The 17,475-nt window shown below is 42.5% G+C and overlaps 1 protein-coding gene across 1 annotated transcript in view; it reads right to left on the bottom strand.

The window, feature by feature from the left end:
- The window catches only part of LOC106745830 (UPF0489 protein C5orf22 homolog), a 717,157-nt gene extending 699,879 nt beyond the window's left edge, over window positions 1-17,278 (bottom strand). Inside the window, exons 1-3 of the mRNA XM_014621793.1 lie at window positions 16,761-17,278; window positions 15,177-15,319; window positions 13,250-13,399 (exon numbers count right to left, since the gene is read on the bottom strand). Of these exons, the coding sequence (XP_014477279.1) occupies window positions 13,250-13,399; window positions 15,177-15,319; window positions 16,761-16,823 (356 nt within the window). The 5' untranslated portion in view covers window positions 16,824-17,278. The remainder of the gene's footprint in view (window positions 1-13,249; window positions 13,400-15,176; window positions 15,320-16,760) is intronic.
- Window positions 17,279-17,475: the final 197 nt, after the last annotated feature.

The raw sequence follows: 17,475 nt of genomic DNA, 5'->3' as shown, positions 1-17,475 counted from the left end.
TTAATTAAAAAATTTTAATTAAAAAATTTTGGTGATCAGAATTGGCCGCCCGGATCATGCGATTTAACGCCGTTGGACTTTTTTCTTTGGGGTGTTTTGAAGTCTAAGGTTTATGCCAACAAGCCCACGACCACCCACGCCTTGAAGGAGGAAATTTAGCGCTGTATCAACGAAATTCAGCCACATTTGTGCAAAACGGTCATGGAAAATTTCAACAAAAGAGTGCATATGTGCCGGCAAAGCCGTGGAAGGCCATTTACCCGATATGCTATTCCATACACAACCCTATACGGTATAGTTGATGAATCAATAAAAAATTTACAATTTTTAATAATAAACCTATGTTTTGTATCAAAATTACTTCTTGCGTGAATTTTGGGGCACCCTGTATAATACCTGGCATCGACAGATTTTTCTTTCGATATTTGTATTCATATCAATATTACTTTGTTCCGATATCTCTTCGATATTTTTTTTTCATATTTTGCTCAGTCAATCTTCAAGATATCAAGTATTTTTGCTTCGTAAAAACTAGGACAACATGCAACTTACGTTATGTAAAAGAACTTCACAATCAAATTATGTTTTTCTAACAATCTTTTCTCACGATTTCTGCTACGTTAATTTTACGGTTATTTATCGATTGCTAAAGTAAAAGGAAAGCTTGCGGATATTTTTACGAATATGCAGAGTCGATCATGTCATTTTATGCATATGTTTTATATCCATATATACCGCAATAATTTTTGTCGTGCGATTTCTCGCTGTGACGTTATCATATAAGGACAGTATCGATATTTTCATGGCATCACACATCCCGGGACGCGAGTCCGTGTACGCACGCACGTACGCACGCACGTATGGACGTACAGAGGGACGCAGGAGAGACGACTCTCGCGGATTCTCGACTATTTGTCAACGGGCTGAGAAACGGTCGCTGATTCCTCTCGCGACTTCTCTCGTCGCCGCGGTGGACACGAGTAAAAAGGAGACGGCGGAACGCGCGGCGGAAGAGTCCGCGCGCGAGGCGCATCACTTTCTCCCCGTTGCCTCCCGCTTTGCAGCGGTACGCGCGTTCTTCTTCCACGCGGATCGCAGGTACAAATCGTCGCGGTGAGATCAAAAACCGGCGCGCATTCGCCTCCTGGTCGGCGACCAGAAGACCGCGCGCGCCGGTTCAGATAATCCGCCATGTAATTCCGTCGCCGAGGACGCTGCTGCATGGCGTTCATGGCAAAACGGACGTCATTGTCGTCGATGCGAGACAAAAATCCGAAGCGCACTAACGGCCCAGCTCTTTGCATCTTCGTGTCAGACTTTCCATTTGGAAGATTTGAAAACATGCTTGAAATTTCCATTACTTTAAATGTTTGAACCATTTAAGAGATAACGAAAAATTCAGTTATAAATTATTAATTGTAACAAATTATTATTTGTAATTCAGTTACCAATTGTTTTTCCTATGTAATTATTTCGTTCTCAAATTAAAAAAAATTGTTTAAACGACGGGCCAACTTCGTACAAGCGCGCTTTGCGAATTCGCGATGCGGAATGGTGCGCGAGCGGCGATGGTGGGAATGGAGGACTTTTCCACGAGCGAGCCGCCACGAGCGACGGCTCGTCGGTCGCGCGCAGCTCGTAAAGATATTAACCCCTCGCGCTCGTTGACGTTGACGCGACGGCCGCGTCGGCTAACGAGTGACCGCTCGCGAATATACGATACTGCGGAGCAAAATCGCTTTACTCCGCGCGTAAATAACGGTTACTTTCTCTGTAACTACTCAATAATTATGTCAGCGGGAAAAGCTCCCTCATGGACTGCCGGTCGGCCGCGACTACGTTGGAGGAATTCAGAGATTGTTTATCGCGGTGCCGCGTGCGCGCGGTGCCGAGAAAATCCGACGCGTTCCGCGACCGGCGAGACTGCATTTTATCGTACGCCTCATTGATGAAATAACAGAAGCGAAACCGGATATATGCACGCGCAAGCCCGCGGTATTTCAGCAAGGTCCCGATCTCGCGAGTGGCGACGCTCGTGAGCGTGGATAAGCCGGTATTAATTCACCCGGTTCCGCGGAAGGTGGGCAAAAATAAGGCTTCTTCTTCTTTCCCTCGACCCTTCTCGGAACTTTTATTAACTTTTCGCGTCGGGACCCACTCTAAGCTTGGACGAAATTCATTCACTCTTGCGACTTTGAGCGGCAGTATTTACAACATTCGAGTGAACGGTTTTGAATGAAAATACTGCCACTTTGTTTTGAGATGAGATTCCGCTCCAAGAAATTTTGAGGTAGAAATTCAATATCGCGTATAAACTGCTTTTATTTCAATATTTAACTGATACAATAACAAACATTTACAGCGATCTATGTTGAATACAACATCGATGAATATAAAAAGTTGTTTTACAGCATCAACCACGAGGACCAACGGGACGGAAGGTGACGTCGAAGTAGACTCGACATAGAGGACCGCAAAGAGTTAGTGTGCTACCAAATGCCGCGCATTCTCCGCTCTGCCTGTCGCAGTGCGCTTTATACGCGCGGCGCATTTTTCTGCGGTTGGCTAAAATAGCCGTTCTCGCCGTGGGTATGTCGAGCCGGTCGGTAGTATCAGCCTTGCAAGGCTACGTGCGACAAAGCGATCTCGCTTAAAAAAATCAGGTAGTAAAGCCGTCGTGGCGTGACGCGGTTCGCGAATACGCCGATCTCGTCGACGAATCGACGCGCGGCCTAACTCCCCGGTCGAACCGGATCGTATTTCGCGATTTTTATTCGGTTCGACGCCTCGCCGCACTGCACCGCATAATTTAATACTATGCGGTGAGAAAAGAGACGGAAGAGACACGATGTTCGCGAAATCGTGTGATGAATTCGGCGGAATCAACTCGCCCGTCCATGAGTTATCGTTAACTAATTGTTACTGCTGATATTAAAACTATATTTTGATACTTGATACTTGATACTTATTAGGTGATATATCGAAATTTTAAGAAGCGACTTCCTAGCTTTGAACGTTATAAAAATGCCTCTTCAATTTCAATTTTGTCCATACAGAAAAAAGGAATTAGCTATCTACCACTGAAATTACGAGACCTAGTTCTACACTGTTTTGATTTTCAAAGAAGAAAATGATACAAAAATAACGAAATGATAGGAAATATAATATCATTAATAATCCTACGTTGACGCGGATGAAACAACAGCTGGTGACCGTGTCTCATTTTGGTTCGATGCATTATTCGTGCGCCCGCTGAAGGAAAGGCAGAGGAAAACTGAAATAGCGCGAAACGGCGGAAGGAATGTCTGTCGAGAAAAACGCTCGTCAACGGCAAGATTTCTATTAATATTAATTCTATTAATACTCGTGCGCCCGAAGACGGGAAATCGAGGAAGAATCGAGGTCTACGGTATCCGGAGACGTGCAGCACAATCGTACCGCCTATTTTGTATCGTGCGGAATCCTCGCACATTGTTTTACCGTTACGATAAGCGATGAAAACAATAATTCGTCGGATGCCGCCAACGTGGGTGGATAACAGGTTGTCGCCCCGGGCGAACAGGTTCTTGACCGACTCCCAACCCACTATACATATTGTACACAGAAAAAAATACGTACGCCCTGTTCACGAGACAATCAGGGGATCATATCGAATAAGTAGTTTTATTGAATATATATACAGTACCGTAACTTGAGTCGAATGTAAGAATGGAAAGATAAGCTATAAATACATATGTGTCTATATATACACACACTGAGAGATAAGACTGATATTGTAACAAATAATTACTCATATTAGAATTGTTCTTTAAACACCCCCCCCTCCCCCTCCTCTTCCATTAAATGATGTAGGAATCTAAAGAAACAATTCCTTAACTTTGAACTCTGTATAGATATCATTCGAGCTTTATTTATATCTGTATTATGTACTCGCTCGTTTAGGCCGTAAAAATTTCTAAGACAAAAAAATGATAAAAAGACAAAGAAATGATAGAATAAATAATAATAGAGAAATAATAGTAAAAAAAAAAAAAAAAAATAGCCGGATCCCTTCGTACATCACGTGGTATTTGATTTGATACGTCCGATTAACCGGCACAATGTATGTAATTGCGCACCGTTGAAGTGAGACTTCGTCGAAAGAAGGAAACACCCAAAATACCGTCTTCCTCCTTGAGAACGTGCCGTCCAGCGTCTTCGTTTTACAATTATTGCACGCATGTTTAATAAACAATTTCGAGAGAGTGATGCATCCGCGCGTACATCGCGTTACTCTTCCTCCGTCGAATTTCGCAATCTAGATTCACGATCTTTCGCGTAAGCGCATCATCTCGTGGATTAACATCAAATGCGTATCGGAAGGCATTAAATGAGAGTTCACGATACGGCGAGCTTGTCAGTTGCGTAACACGCCTCTCTTCTTCTTCCTCTCCTTTCTTTTCTCCTTTTCCTTTACAACGATAAATCTTTTATTTGCGACGACGTTATTCGAGTGATGTGTACACAGCTTAGCGATGCATACACTCGCGAGACAGATGCACGCGCTTCCCATCAATCATGATCACAATCCTCATCACCATCATCATCATAATCCAGATCAGGCCCGCGGGCAACAAACCTATCTCCGTTCGAGAATCTAAAGGCACGGCGGATGAACGTGTGCGCGATACTAAGAATCCGACGCAATGCAGGTAAGAAATACGAGCATCGCGATGGCCTCTAGCAACGTTATATTACGGTCGTCCGTGACGTAAGCTAATTCGCTTACTTTGTAACGGTTAATGTCGCGGGGAAAACAAATCGAAGTTACATGATAAAAAATCGTTGCGTTAGTAACGGTCCGCTGAAATTTTTGTGTTGCTTTAACATGGGAATATGTTAAAAAGCGCACAAATATATATGTTAACATATTCACCTTTTTAACACATTACTTCTTGATATATTTATTTTTAACATATTTACCTTGTTAAAGTAATACAAAAATTTCAATGGTTATTTATACACAATTTTTTACCGTGTGTAGAAACAAACTACTGCCAAATGTTACATCGAGCGCTCGATTTGCGGAAGACTTCCCACACTCCCGTGATAATTTATTCCCCGAAGATGTAATAAAAAACGACATTTATTTATAAATCTCAACGATCATCATAATGTACAATCGACGACTGATAACGTCCGATTATTCGTCTAATTTACTACCGATACATCGATACGGCTGAGCACTAAGTTTCTAATTATGTACACTTAGAACAAAAAAGGAATCACCGGTAACAAAAGAAAACAGTACTGCGAGTTGACGAGATAATGATTCATTTTCTCAACCACCACAAAGACCGATGTTTTTACTTCCGCTTGGAGAGTAACAATGTCTCTAATAAAGGTATCTTATTACTGCCCGGTGAATATCATTTGTTGAGTAGTTTAACATAATTAGTTTATAATTAGTCAGAGTCTCTCGGTATTTTGTTACACGTAAAAACGACACCGCAACGCCGAAGGAGGCGCACGCATCGCGCGTATATTTGGATAATCGTTATTACGCTCCTGCGAGCGTATCATTTCCTCTTTTTTCGCGCGCGCGCGTTCGTTCGCTCGTTCGCTCGCGCGCATTGCTGGCGCGATCAGCAAGGTCCGGTACATTACTTTCCATATTAGAGATAATTGCTCGGCATCGTGCATACACACGGGAACTTCGTGCAACGCGCGTATGGCAATGGTTAACCGCCGGCATCTGTTTTAAATTCGAGGGACCCTCGCGCGATTCTTCGTGTATGTACGGCTACGACTATGCACGTACGTTCTGGCTTTTGCACGTTTCGCATATTTTCGCGTCCATATTACACGTCCGTTACAGGCATTGCCTTAAAGCGAACAAAGCATCACCAGGGTCTCGTTCAACGAGAGGCTCTCAGACGTTTCGAGCAAACGCGAGAGAGACTGGTCGGCCAATGGGAGGCGAACACGGATCGCAGCGAGTAGTAAATTAATTCACACAGTGGACACGAGAAACGTTGTACTTGTCATGTAACGCTCCCTAATTAATGAGGATTGAAGAACTCTGAGATTTTCGATTGTTTAAATGGGAAATTTCGAGTTGATTTACCGGTAAGAATTTACCGCGACTCACTGACGAAATGGAAGCAAAGAAGAAAACGAACGTAATATTAATTCTATTTTCTTCTCCATTATTCAGTGAGAATGTTACGTCCGATTTGTAAGATCGTGTCGGAAAAGTTTCCAAGAGACTCACGGAAAAATCTCGCGCGGAGGTTGAGATCTACTCACTGCCACGAAGCGTGGTGTAATATAATTAATTCGAGCGACAAATAGACACGATTGTTCGCAGTAACGAGCTGCATAACACGTCGATAGCGTAATCAACCGACACTCCCCTTATTATGGAATTCCAATTTAATAGGCTTCCGGTAGAGCGCGAGCGCCCGACGACCTGGATTCCGACCGATCCTGCTCTAATTGTTATTCGTATTACTACACCGAGGCAATTTCTTCGGCAGTTTCAACTTTTCGCCGGCGCGCCGTTTGTTCATGAAGTTGTCTAAACACATGTTTAATTAGCAAATTCCGATAAATCAACTCGTTAATGAACGCTACGGCCAATCGGTCTCTCACACGCGCACTCTTCAAGTTTCGATCTCGGCTCTGATGAAAACAAACTTGATGTTTGGGAGCCTCTCGAAATGTACGTACTTATCAAACCGAGATTCTTCTCGATTTTCCCATTTCTAACGTCGTATTAACAATTTTGTATTACAATTACCCGAAATATATCCGTCACATTAGATAATTGCTTAGAAATTCGAAGAAACGGCAAGAAAAATAATCCCGTTATCGGATCGATTCAATGATGGCTGCGACGAAAATAGCAAATATTTCTTTCCGCCGAACATTCGAGAAGAGGTCGGATAAGGTCGTGTTGTTAGTTGGGGACACGCGTCATTATTGATAACGACGAACGCGTATTTTAGCAGATTAGGTCCCGTAAAGTGTTTCGTACGACAACGTGGCAGAAGACCGAGATATAAAGCGAATTTATATCCACCGATAACGGTGCGCCGAAGCTCAAGTTGTGTATTAGTTCTCTCGTGCTCGCGCGATAAATACAGTAATGAATGCACTAATTAGCGCACTGAGTGCACGCTGCGCGTGTGTTATGTAATCTGCTGGCGGACCGCCAAAGCAATCGAGAAATGTTAGCATGGTGCTTATTTAATGGCCTACACGAGGAATAGCCTTAACGAATCAATCGGCAATAGAGACGGAGGAAGAGGAGGAGGTGAGGAACGAAGAAGAAGAAGGGAGTAGGAGAATCGAGATCGAGAACTCGATCATCGCGGGGTCGATGCTAATTTCTGAGGTCGAATCGTGCGCCGACCGCGTTCGCGATTGGTCTGCGCCAGCGGCGGCCCTTTTTTGTTTTTTCAACCGAGAACTGCCGACACACACACACACACACACATATATATATATATATGGAGCAGAGCAACCTGGCGACGATCGTGATATGTCAGCCGGCACCCACGCTCCTGCGACTTGAAGCTCGTTGTGCCACCTTCGCCGCTAAACCCTCTCGGCCCTGACCTGTCGTCGCTCTTCGGGACCCCCACCCCCGCTAAACCTTACGCTATCCTTCAAAGCTCGTCGGTGCACGGTACACGGGTCGCGTCGCGGCCGAGGTTTCAACCTGTCGTTTCGTGAAGTTTCGATAGAGTACCGGCACTTTGTATCGGTAATGAGGATGAGAGAAAGAGGGAGGGAGGGAGACAGCTTCCGGCTCCGTTTGTGCTTCCGATAAGTAAACACGCCGTCGAGTACAAGTACTAGTTGGAAGATTCATGAGGCTCCCGATCTCTGACCGTAGCCGCGCTAAATTTATTACGTTAGAAGCGAGAGATCAATGACTCTTCTTCCTCTGCGCTGTACGGCCGTGATAAATTAGTTTCCTCGCGTGCCAACTTTTGCGCTTGATTTAATACAGATTGGTAAAATATATGTCGAAAATTTCTCTATTTTCTGACAGTCGATCGAGATTCTCTTCCAATTACGGATTTGAAAGAGAATCTTCGGTATATTTGATCTACTACTGTGTACATCAAACGTGAGTGGTGATGTATGCGAGAAGAAATTCTCTCTCTCTCTCTCTCTCTTTTTCTCAGGACAGTACTGGAAAACAACTCGCATGATTTCTCGTTTCTGACGTCATGATACAGGTAGTATGGCTGCACTGAGGAAATAGGTGTGACTGGTAGATAAAGGAAATCACAGGTAGCAGTAGTAGGCAGATCCGAGCCAATGCGCAGCTGGTGGAGCGACGGATCACGAGATAAAATCACCGGGGCGATCGCAACGGGAACGTTTCGATCTTTATTTGGATCTTACTCAACTAACCTGTTACGTGTAAGTAACACGACTGCATCAGTTGAGAAAGATACAAATGAAGATCGAAACATTCCTACGGGGATCATCTTGGCGAATTTATCACGACCTTTTCGTCAGCTGCGCTGTTGGCTTAAATCTATTTGATTAACGATTTATACGCTACTTGTAATTTTACCCACATCTTGACCTATAAGTTCTTCGGCGAATCGAAAGGCCTGTTCTTTATAGATGCGGTAGTTCGTGTATTTGACACTTGGTGGAAAAGAGAGGAGAAAAGAGGAGGAATGATTACAAGATAGTTTAGAAAATGCGGCTATATAGAACAGGTGTAAAATTCGCGAGTTTTCGGCTAAAACGATCGAATGAAATCAAAGCAAGTGAAAATAATAAATGAGCAGGCGTACGGACAAGAGGAGAGAATTTTGCGCCTAGAATTCGACGGATTTCTCGTACTCGTCGCCGATAACGCCATTTTTCACGGTTCAGTCTCGGAACACTACAATCCTCGTAATCGCCCCTTCTTTCTCGTAGAAAAGAAGGTACGATGGCTGACGATTGCGCTCGCCATCCGCTACGATTTCTCCCACTACGAGCACGCTCTGTCCTCCTACTCTGATGCCAGTTGGGCCACCTCTTACTGAAAAGTGTACCATCGTCGACCATTGGGTGCAACTGGCATCAAGGCTACCGATTGGACAGCCTCTGGTGTTCACCTAGGAATCACCCGCGACCTCGCGGATTGACGTTGCGATGAATGCAACGCGCCGCACGTGGAGATGCAAATCGACGCGACCTCCCTGCCATCCCGATGCGAATATCGACCTCAAATCGACGGAGTCATGCCGTCCGTCAGATTAACTCCGTCGCGAAGGATTTATGTTAATCCTAGAATAGCCTTCGCTAAAATTAATTGTTTTCCGTAACACGTGAAAGAATTTCTATCAATATCTCCAATACGACATCTTATATAATATCTAATGATAGTCTGTCATATTTAATTAATCTCAGATCTATTGAGGTCTTCAATTTAGGTCGTAAATTAAACCAATTAAGTAACTTTCAAACACGCGATAGAAAAAGAGTCACGTGACGATCGTATTCCGAGCATGGCCATTATTTTAAAAATTTCGAAAAAAATCGAAGACAACACTTAAAATGTTAATTAATTTAGTATGTTAATTATATTAATTTGGTATGTTAGTTATTTTACGGCAATATTTCACGATTTTGGAGTGTCTTTAGCATATAGTTGTTCGATTTAATGCCGTTTTTACGATGCCGTTCGAAACCAGAGCTGTTCGAGATATGAAGAAGTATTGGAGGCTGGGCCGACGTACGTTGAGATCGATAGGAACGTGCGGGATTGATGAGGAGAAAGGTGGAGGGCTATTAAAGCGACATGGGGGGAAAACGGTAGGTAAGAGACAACCGCGAAAAAGATCGGCAAATGGAATGTCGATTAATCTGTAGCCGGGTCCGGTCCATACTGGAATCTGCACGTGCATTACGCTTTCGTGTGCCTGCCGAGGCACGCGTCGCCTGCTTGCGAATAGCGCGCGTTATTAGTTGTGTTTGATTCTTATACAAACAAAAAGTTTGTAGTATTACACTATGCATTCTGTGATCGCGGAATATTAATAATTATTTGAGCTATATCCATTGTATTTTCGGCATGCTATATTAAAGCACAAATCTTGCCGTAAGGTTCATAGTAAAACGCGAAGACACGATGCAAAAATGCTTATAATGTTGAATTAACAGGATCGCAAAACGTTATAATATCCCATTCTATTATCTAGTTTGAGGAACAAGCTTCCTTTCTAATGCGTCACGTGGAATATCTCGAGAAATGACCTTTATTTTGCAGTTATTGGTCGGCCGTTAGCCGATAAAATAAATAGATAATGCGCTGCACAATGGATCGTTTCGTACGAAAAAGAAAAGGGAGTAGAAATCACATGTCGCATTCCAACGAGCGACTTATGCGATCGAGCCACCAGGCGAAAGCTGCAACAAGCTTCCACCGTCCGGCGGCATTCAAAGTACCGGTCGTACGCACACAAGTGGTGCCACAGCTATGGCAGATATTTACTACTAGGCAATGTTACAACGTTCGCGTGTGTACTTTGTTGCACGGATACTGTTTTTCCGGAAAGCCGCGGAATGCACGAGATCTTTGACTTACGAGACTCGAGACGGCAAAGTAGAAAATGTTTCGAGTCCGCGATCTCTCACGACTGTGAGACCGAGAATAACAAGGACTGCACGACAGGTATGATCGGACGATAGGATATCGATATCGAGTTCAAGTTGTATTCATGATGAGCGATCAATTCAGTAGCTGAATATTATATTTCGCCAGAGAAAAACTCGCAGAACACCTCCAAGAAAAATTATAGATTTATTTTACGTAGCCTTCGCACGTGCGTAAAGAAAATTTATCGGGCACATTGCACATCAAATGGTATTGGCGCGATCGAAATTTCAGATCGAGATGTATCCCGATACCGACGATACCACGTCCTCTTAGAACCCGACAACGAGCTGTACGAATAAAACAATACGGGAGAATCGCGAGTATATCGAGGTAGAGAACGCGGACCGGATGGCGCTCCTCACAATTCTCCAATATTTTACCCGCACGCGGACGAAACCCTCCTCTCGTCCACGCGAGTCCAGGCGAGTCGGACGGCTTCCTTCTTACTCGACGTCACTTTCGCATAAGTAGGCGATTCAGGTGCCGTTCTGTGCGGAGACGCGAAACGCGAAACGGAGCGCAAAAAGAACAATCCACGCCGGACGAGAAGGGCACATAAGGAAGCCGAGTTTACGAGATGATTGTCCTAAAGGCCCTATTCATTCGGCACGAAATCTCCGGGCGGATCTCTATTGTAGATTATTGCGCCATTGTCCATTGTCGCAATCCGCCAACAACTGGCTTTCTTAGATCTCTTTCTTTCACGCGAGCGGAAAAATCTCACCGCGAGAACGAAAGCGGCGACGTCGGCTCGAAAGAGAGAGAGAGAGAGAGAGTACGTTTTATCATTTTATTATTACAATACAGGATATATAAAATCCTGTATTGCTCAATGTAACGAGTGTTAATCGTTCCTTCGAAAATGTTCGCCTGGTAAATATTTCAAGTATCAAGTATATTTCTCTCAGTATATCTAAATATATTATACATTTATTTATTATTAAATATATTCAAAATGTTTTAATTACAAAAATAATTGTTAATATAAATTCTTAATAATTTTTCAAATAATATAAGAATAATAAAATATATATATTAATAAGATAATAGATATATGTGCACAGAGAAAAAGATTTCTTTAGAAAAATTGATATATATTATGAATTGGATTTAGTCAAATATCTTTGATTGAAATAAATTTGTCTTTTGGAATCGAGCAAACAAATGAATGTTGAGTCGCCGGACGAAGGACAAAGTAGCAAGACGAAATTCACGGCAATCAGCGAACGATTAACGGCAACACGTGCTTCGTCCATGTTGGGTGTCCCGTACGCGGAAAGCGCGGTCCGCACGCGACGCCGAGTAAGGAGCGTGGAAGTTTCACGTGTCGTGCTCGCGCGGGACATATATCGATGGAAATCGTACAACGCGGAACAGCAGCTGCGGGTGGGTACACGGGCAATTACGTACGAATAACTCGAACGAAAAAGTAGCCGCGATGGCGATCGCGCGCCTCCCGATCTTATCGACACGCGCTTGTCGCGCGCGCCCAGTTGAAGGTCCTAAAGTATGACGGTGCAATCATCAATAATTGGGAAATTTCTTCCGGATGTAATTCAAAGTAGCGAGAGCCGGCGCGCTCATTAATTTGATACAAGCGCTGTCCACCGAAATTCCCGTTATTATTATCGTCGCGAAGACCATTAACCTTCTTTCCGCGACGTGCAGGTTACGCTGCTTCTGCATCGTGTCGCGTATTCAGAAAGGAAACGAGTATAATTTCAAGCCATGTGCGTTTTTACGTGTATATGCATGCACCTAGATACCAATCTAAATGATTTCAAAAATTTCAACGGCTTGATAAATTTCTTTTATATTCCTTTAATTATTAATCACATACACACATATGAATTACTAACCGGAAAAAATTTCCGATATAATTTGATATAAATAATATTTATAAATAATTAGATATAATTATATATAAGGCGTTGCACATAGAATATATCCATATATATATATATATATGGATATATTCTATATATAATTATATGTGAGAAATATTTCCCGCCTCAGGTGTCCATCATTATACGTGTGATATAAATAAACGCATTCGCATTTTTGCGGGTTAAAATAATTTGCAATAAGAATAATTACGTACGTGGCTAATAGCAGGCTAAGGAGCAGTGACGATTATTCAAGTACCAAAAGATATTTGATCGTATCAAGTTAGAGATACTGTTACACGTTATGATCCTCTTATTGAGATCGCGGTATTCTCGATAACATCGAGATTCGAGGAAACAAATGTGGATCAATGAGCAATGGAAAGACGTAAATAGCCTCGTTCGTATTGCGGAGATTGCGTGATTAGATATTACAGAAACGTGATCGCAATCCCAAATTGGCGGGACAAATCGCGAAAATCGAGCCATTTTAGTGCAAAGCAGTTTCGATCGTTCCCGATCGAAAATATTAATTACAATTCTCATAATGTAGCTTGTATTATATTTCGTCATGTCAAATATGAAGAAATTGAAAACTGTGGGATATGTATGTTACGCAGATGAGAAGACTTAGAAGAATCTTGCGTACGCCTATGTACACGCGCGCGTGCAACATACACGCCCTTTGTGGAAATTACACGCTAACCTTATCAAGCTGGTGTCCTTGTGCCTGCCGATGAGGAACGTCTGCACACCATCCAACATCTGATTAGCCCACGGTGGTTTCACCCAGATGATGTACTTGAAGTGACCCGCGTACACTGCAGGCAAGATCCAATTCTCGATACCAATATCGCTGGAAAAAAGAAAAGGAGGGAATACGATAAAAATATGACCCAATAATTACTTTCACGCGTTCGTAGAACTCGTTTATAACCGAACAAAAAGGCGTGCATCCTTCCCTCCTGTTTTTCTCCCCACCCTTTCTCTCTCTCTCTCTCTCTCTCTCTCTCTCTCTCTCTCTCTCTCTCTCTAGACATTACCACATTCATATAATATTCACGTAGATATATAATATTCGATTAGCGCGGAAATTAATAAAATAAGATCAAGCGAAAATTGTTCCTACAAAAACGGTATCAGGTCATAATAAATTGCAGTTTTTATGTGTCAGCATTTCACAGAGAAAAGGATTTAGATTTAATAAAATTTATTTAATTGGAACAAATTTGTCTCTCAGAATGGAGTAAAAAAAACGAATGTTTGATTCAACAAACAAGATTGCTTAGTTTCTCAAACGATATCTTTACTTCAAATAATATATTTCTTTTATATCTGCACTTGCACGTTGTTGTTTAATTGTCAAGTGTAAAAACAAACAATATTTTAACACGTTTTATATTAAAACATCGAGAATATATATGGATATGTTGCTCAACGGGAGGAAAGAATCAATGTATACAGTACATCGGAACATAACATTATATGCTGATACATAATAGACAAATTATATAGCGTCGTGCAATTTTTTACGAATAACCGGCGATTCGATAATTTCCTTATGATTGACTCGAACGGTTCTCGGCGCACCATTGCCGTTCACTAGGAACTCACTCGGTATGCGGAATACGTGGCAGCACATAGCGAAACGCGCCAATTTTTATGAAAACTCGCGGCTTACAGAATGCACTCGTATCGTTTGCACTTCTGAGCGTTGAATGTGATAGATACCAGAAGCAGGTTCTCTATCTCGAGATCGATCTCACCAAGGACAACGTGATTTATATTTACATTAAAATCGTATAAGTCGAATGAATGAAAATATTTTTCCTCAGCTTAAAGAAATCGAGAAATCGTTGGCTTTTCGCGTAAATGATGGTATCGAAGTTCTCGGTGACATCACATATTTCACGACTTTACATATTATGTCTGATAATATTGTTACATTTATCGAATCAATCTTTACTTTAATCAGATATGTTGATCAAATTGACATTAGATTAGCAGAAAAAAGCGAGTTGCAATCGATGTAATTCTAATAGATGTTTTAACGGTCGCAAGTAAACGTAAAGGTCATATTCGCGTGACTGTTGCATTGAAATTTCAATCTTCTTGACTTATTTCGCCATCTTGGATTTAAAAATTACGTTGGTTATTGATGCATCATGAATCGGTAGCATCTCTCTATCTCTCTTTCTCTATTTTACATTAAGTATATGTCGTTTCGATAATATTTGTTCCATTTTTCGCAGCATTACGTACATATTACTACATTATCGAGTCAATCGTCGTCCTACAATCGCTCGTGCCATAAAATGGACATTGGATTATTCTAACAAGCGCGGAGCACGACCGATTTGATCCCGATAGGCGTGTCAACTGTCGCGAGTAACCATAAGGGTCATATTCGCGTGACTGTGATATCGGAATTTAAATCTTCTTGACTTATTTCGCCATCTTGGATGCGGAAATTGTTGTTACATCTCGGTTATTAGCCCATTATATATCTATATGAGAGGCTACTCAGATCTTTCCGTTCATTTTCGATGTAATTATATTACATCTGATAATATCACAATCACGAGAAACAGGTGGCATATGATATTTATGGGGGACAAGTATTCCATACGTACTCGAATAGTCGAAACTTGTCCCAAACCGTGTCGGCTGGTATCGCTGGCGGTATCATATCGGGATGCGAATCCAGATGTATAAACGTGTTGTCTTGAAAGGGCAGGTGTTTCGAGCCAATACACCGATATATATAGTCTAAAACCTGAGGATATTGCAAACACGGGTGTTATAAATATCCGCGCAGGAGATCACCGCTGATCGCGGTCGCGTCGCGAATATAACTATCGATAAGATGCGCCTGAATCTGCGCAATGGATCAATTTGAAATTTCTAATCGGTAGTCACTGACCTCTATGAGCACCCTATAAAAAACTTTCGGTGGAAACAGACAAAAACTCATAAAAATGTCACCATTGTAATGTTACTATATTCGACGTGATGTGATTGGATAATATATATATATACATATATAACTCTTCATACAACATAGATATCCTAAAGCATCCAGCGTCCTAAGGATATTCCTCGGATAAAGTATTCTGTTTGGATTATTGTATAGTTATATATAACTATACCAATACTTCATATACATCTAATTATACATGAACATTTTTCCCCGGGAATATAAGAACAACTCGCGATCTTCATTTGTTTCGAGACTCTGTGAAACTCAAAGTATGTATACAGGAGCCGAATTATTACGATTTACGTACCCGTATATGTATTGTCAAAAATCATAGCAACTCTGTGATAAATAAGTGCTATCGTGCCGGCATCAATATCTAATGATAAAAGAAGACTACATATATAATACTCCACATTCTGACATATTTAGCGCTAAATGCAGCGTCCGATTCTAATCTGTTTATCTCATACGAAGGAGGAATGTGATGTTATTTCAACTGGAAAATCCGAAGAATAGATTTGGCGCTAAATATACACGATCGAAATATAGCCATGAAAATATGTATATATATATATATAGGCTAACTTCGCCACTGCGGCGCTTCAGGAACGCACACCGCGCTGGTAGCGCCGCGGCGCAAATGGCGTGCAAGCGCGCGTCGCTTTGAACGATTTATAACCCCCCGATGGAACTCGGGACTTTTATACGCGTATAATCTCGGGAATTTTTATTACAATTCCTTGCGTAACATGACGAACGCTTGAAAACTCGCAGATTCGCATATATACGTACACATCTACAAGTATAACTTCGATCGCTTCAACGTTATCTTACTGACAAAACTCTCTTAAAAAAAAACTGCTAAATTACAAATCGTCCAAAGCGGGCTTAACGTGCTTCTAAGAAAAGCAAAAATTTCAGATACAATATATTTACATTATATTTATACTGAAATTACACTTAAGGAAAGGGAACATGTACTACTTTTCGCTGTCCGATATCGTGAAGTAGGAGAAAAGCGTCTCGTACTCCACTCCGTCCTCCGAGCGCCCTCCTACTACCTGCCATTATCTCGCGCAAGCGTACAGCTGACCTCCGTCATACACGAGGATGGATAGATATTTAAAGACCTTGGACAGATATCTATCCTCGTCGCACGCGTCGTCTCGGGCGCAATGCCGTGAACGACGCGCTGCTCGATTACGTTCTATCCAGTGATACATGCTCGCGCGCTCACCTCATTGTGGTTCTCCACCACGTAAATCGGTGTCTTCTTGAAGTGCTTGAGCGCGAGCGCCATGTTCCGTAAGAGCTGACCGCGCGGGACTATCGACGACCACCGAAGACAAACGCGATCGCTGAGCCGGCAGCACGGGCGTTTAAAAGCGATCGATTTTCTAATTAACACGAAGTGACGACGACGACGACGTAGACGGTGATAACGATGTGGAAACTCGAGTCACACGGACACGTGGCACGCTGCTTCGCGCGAAAGCACGTGGTCACAGACTGAAGTTTCGCTCTTAGGCGCACACCTCAAACGAACATTTCGCGAATAAAAGACAGGGGCATCAGGAGGGTCAACCCTGAATTCTCACGAGACGAGTTCCGTAAGGTGGTCCTCTCTGTTTCCCCCCCTCTCGTTTTTTTTCTTTCTCTCTCTCTCCCCTCGCGTCTCTCGGAAGGACGGACGGACGGACGGACGAGACCTTAGAAACCTGATCCTTCTAACTCACAGCCGGCCTCCGTACGGCGGACAAAATCCTGTGTCCAGTATCACTTGGCGAATCAGCATATGAGAAAATTTATTCCTGCGGATCGATAGTGTCGTCTCCGTCGTCGCGGGGAATGCAACGAATCGCGCGTATTGCGTTTCTGCAAGCGTTGTTCGCCAATTAAAATTAATTACAAACTGCTGACTATTGGTCACCGTTCTGAACTGGTTGTACTGG

The sequence above is a fragment of the Dinoponera quadriceps genome, unplaced genomic scaffold (genome assembly GCF_001313825.1).
Source record: "Dinoponera quadriceps isolate SergipeBrazil2010 unplaced genomic scaffold, ASM131382v1 scaffold120, whole genome shotgun sequence".
In the NCBI taxonomy this organism is placed as follows: Eukaryota; Metazoa; Arthropoda; class Insecta; order Hymenoptera; family Formicidae; genus Dinoponera; species Dinoponera quadriceps.
Note: the sequence above shows the minus strand (reverse complement) of the source record. Positions and strands in the feature narration are given on the sequence as shown.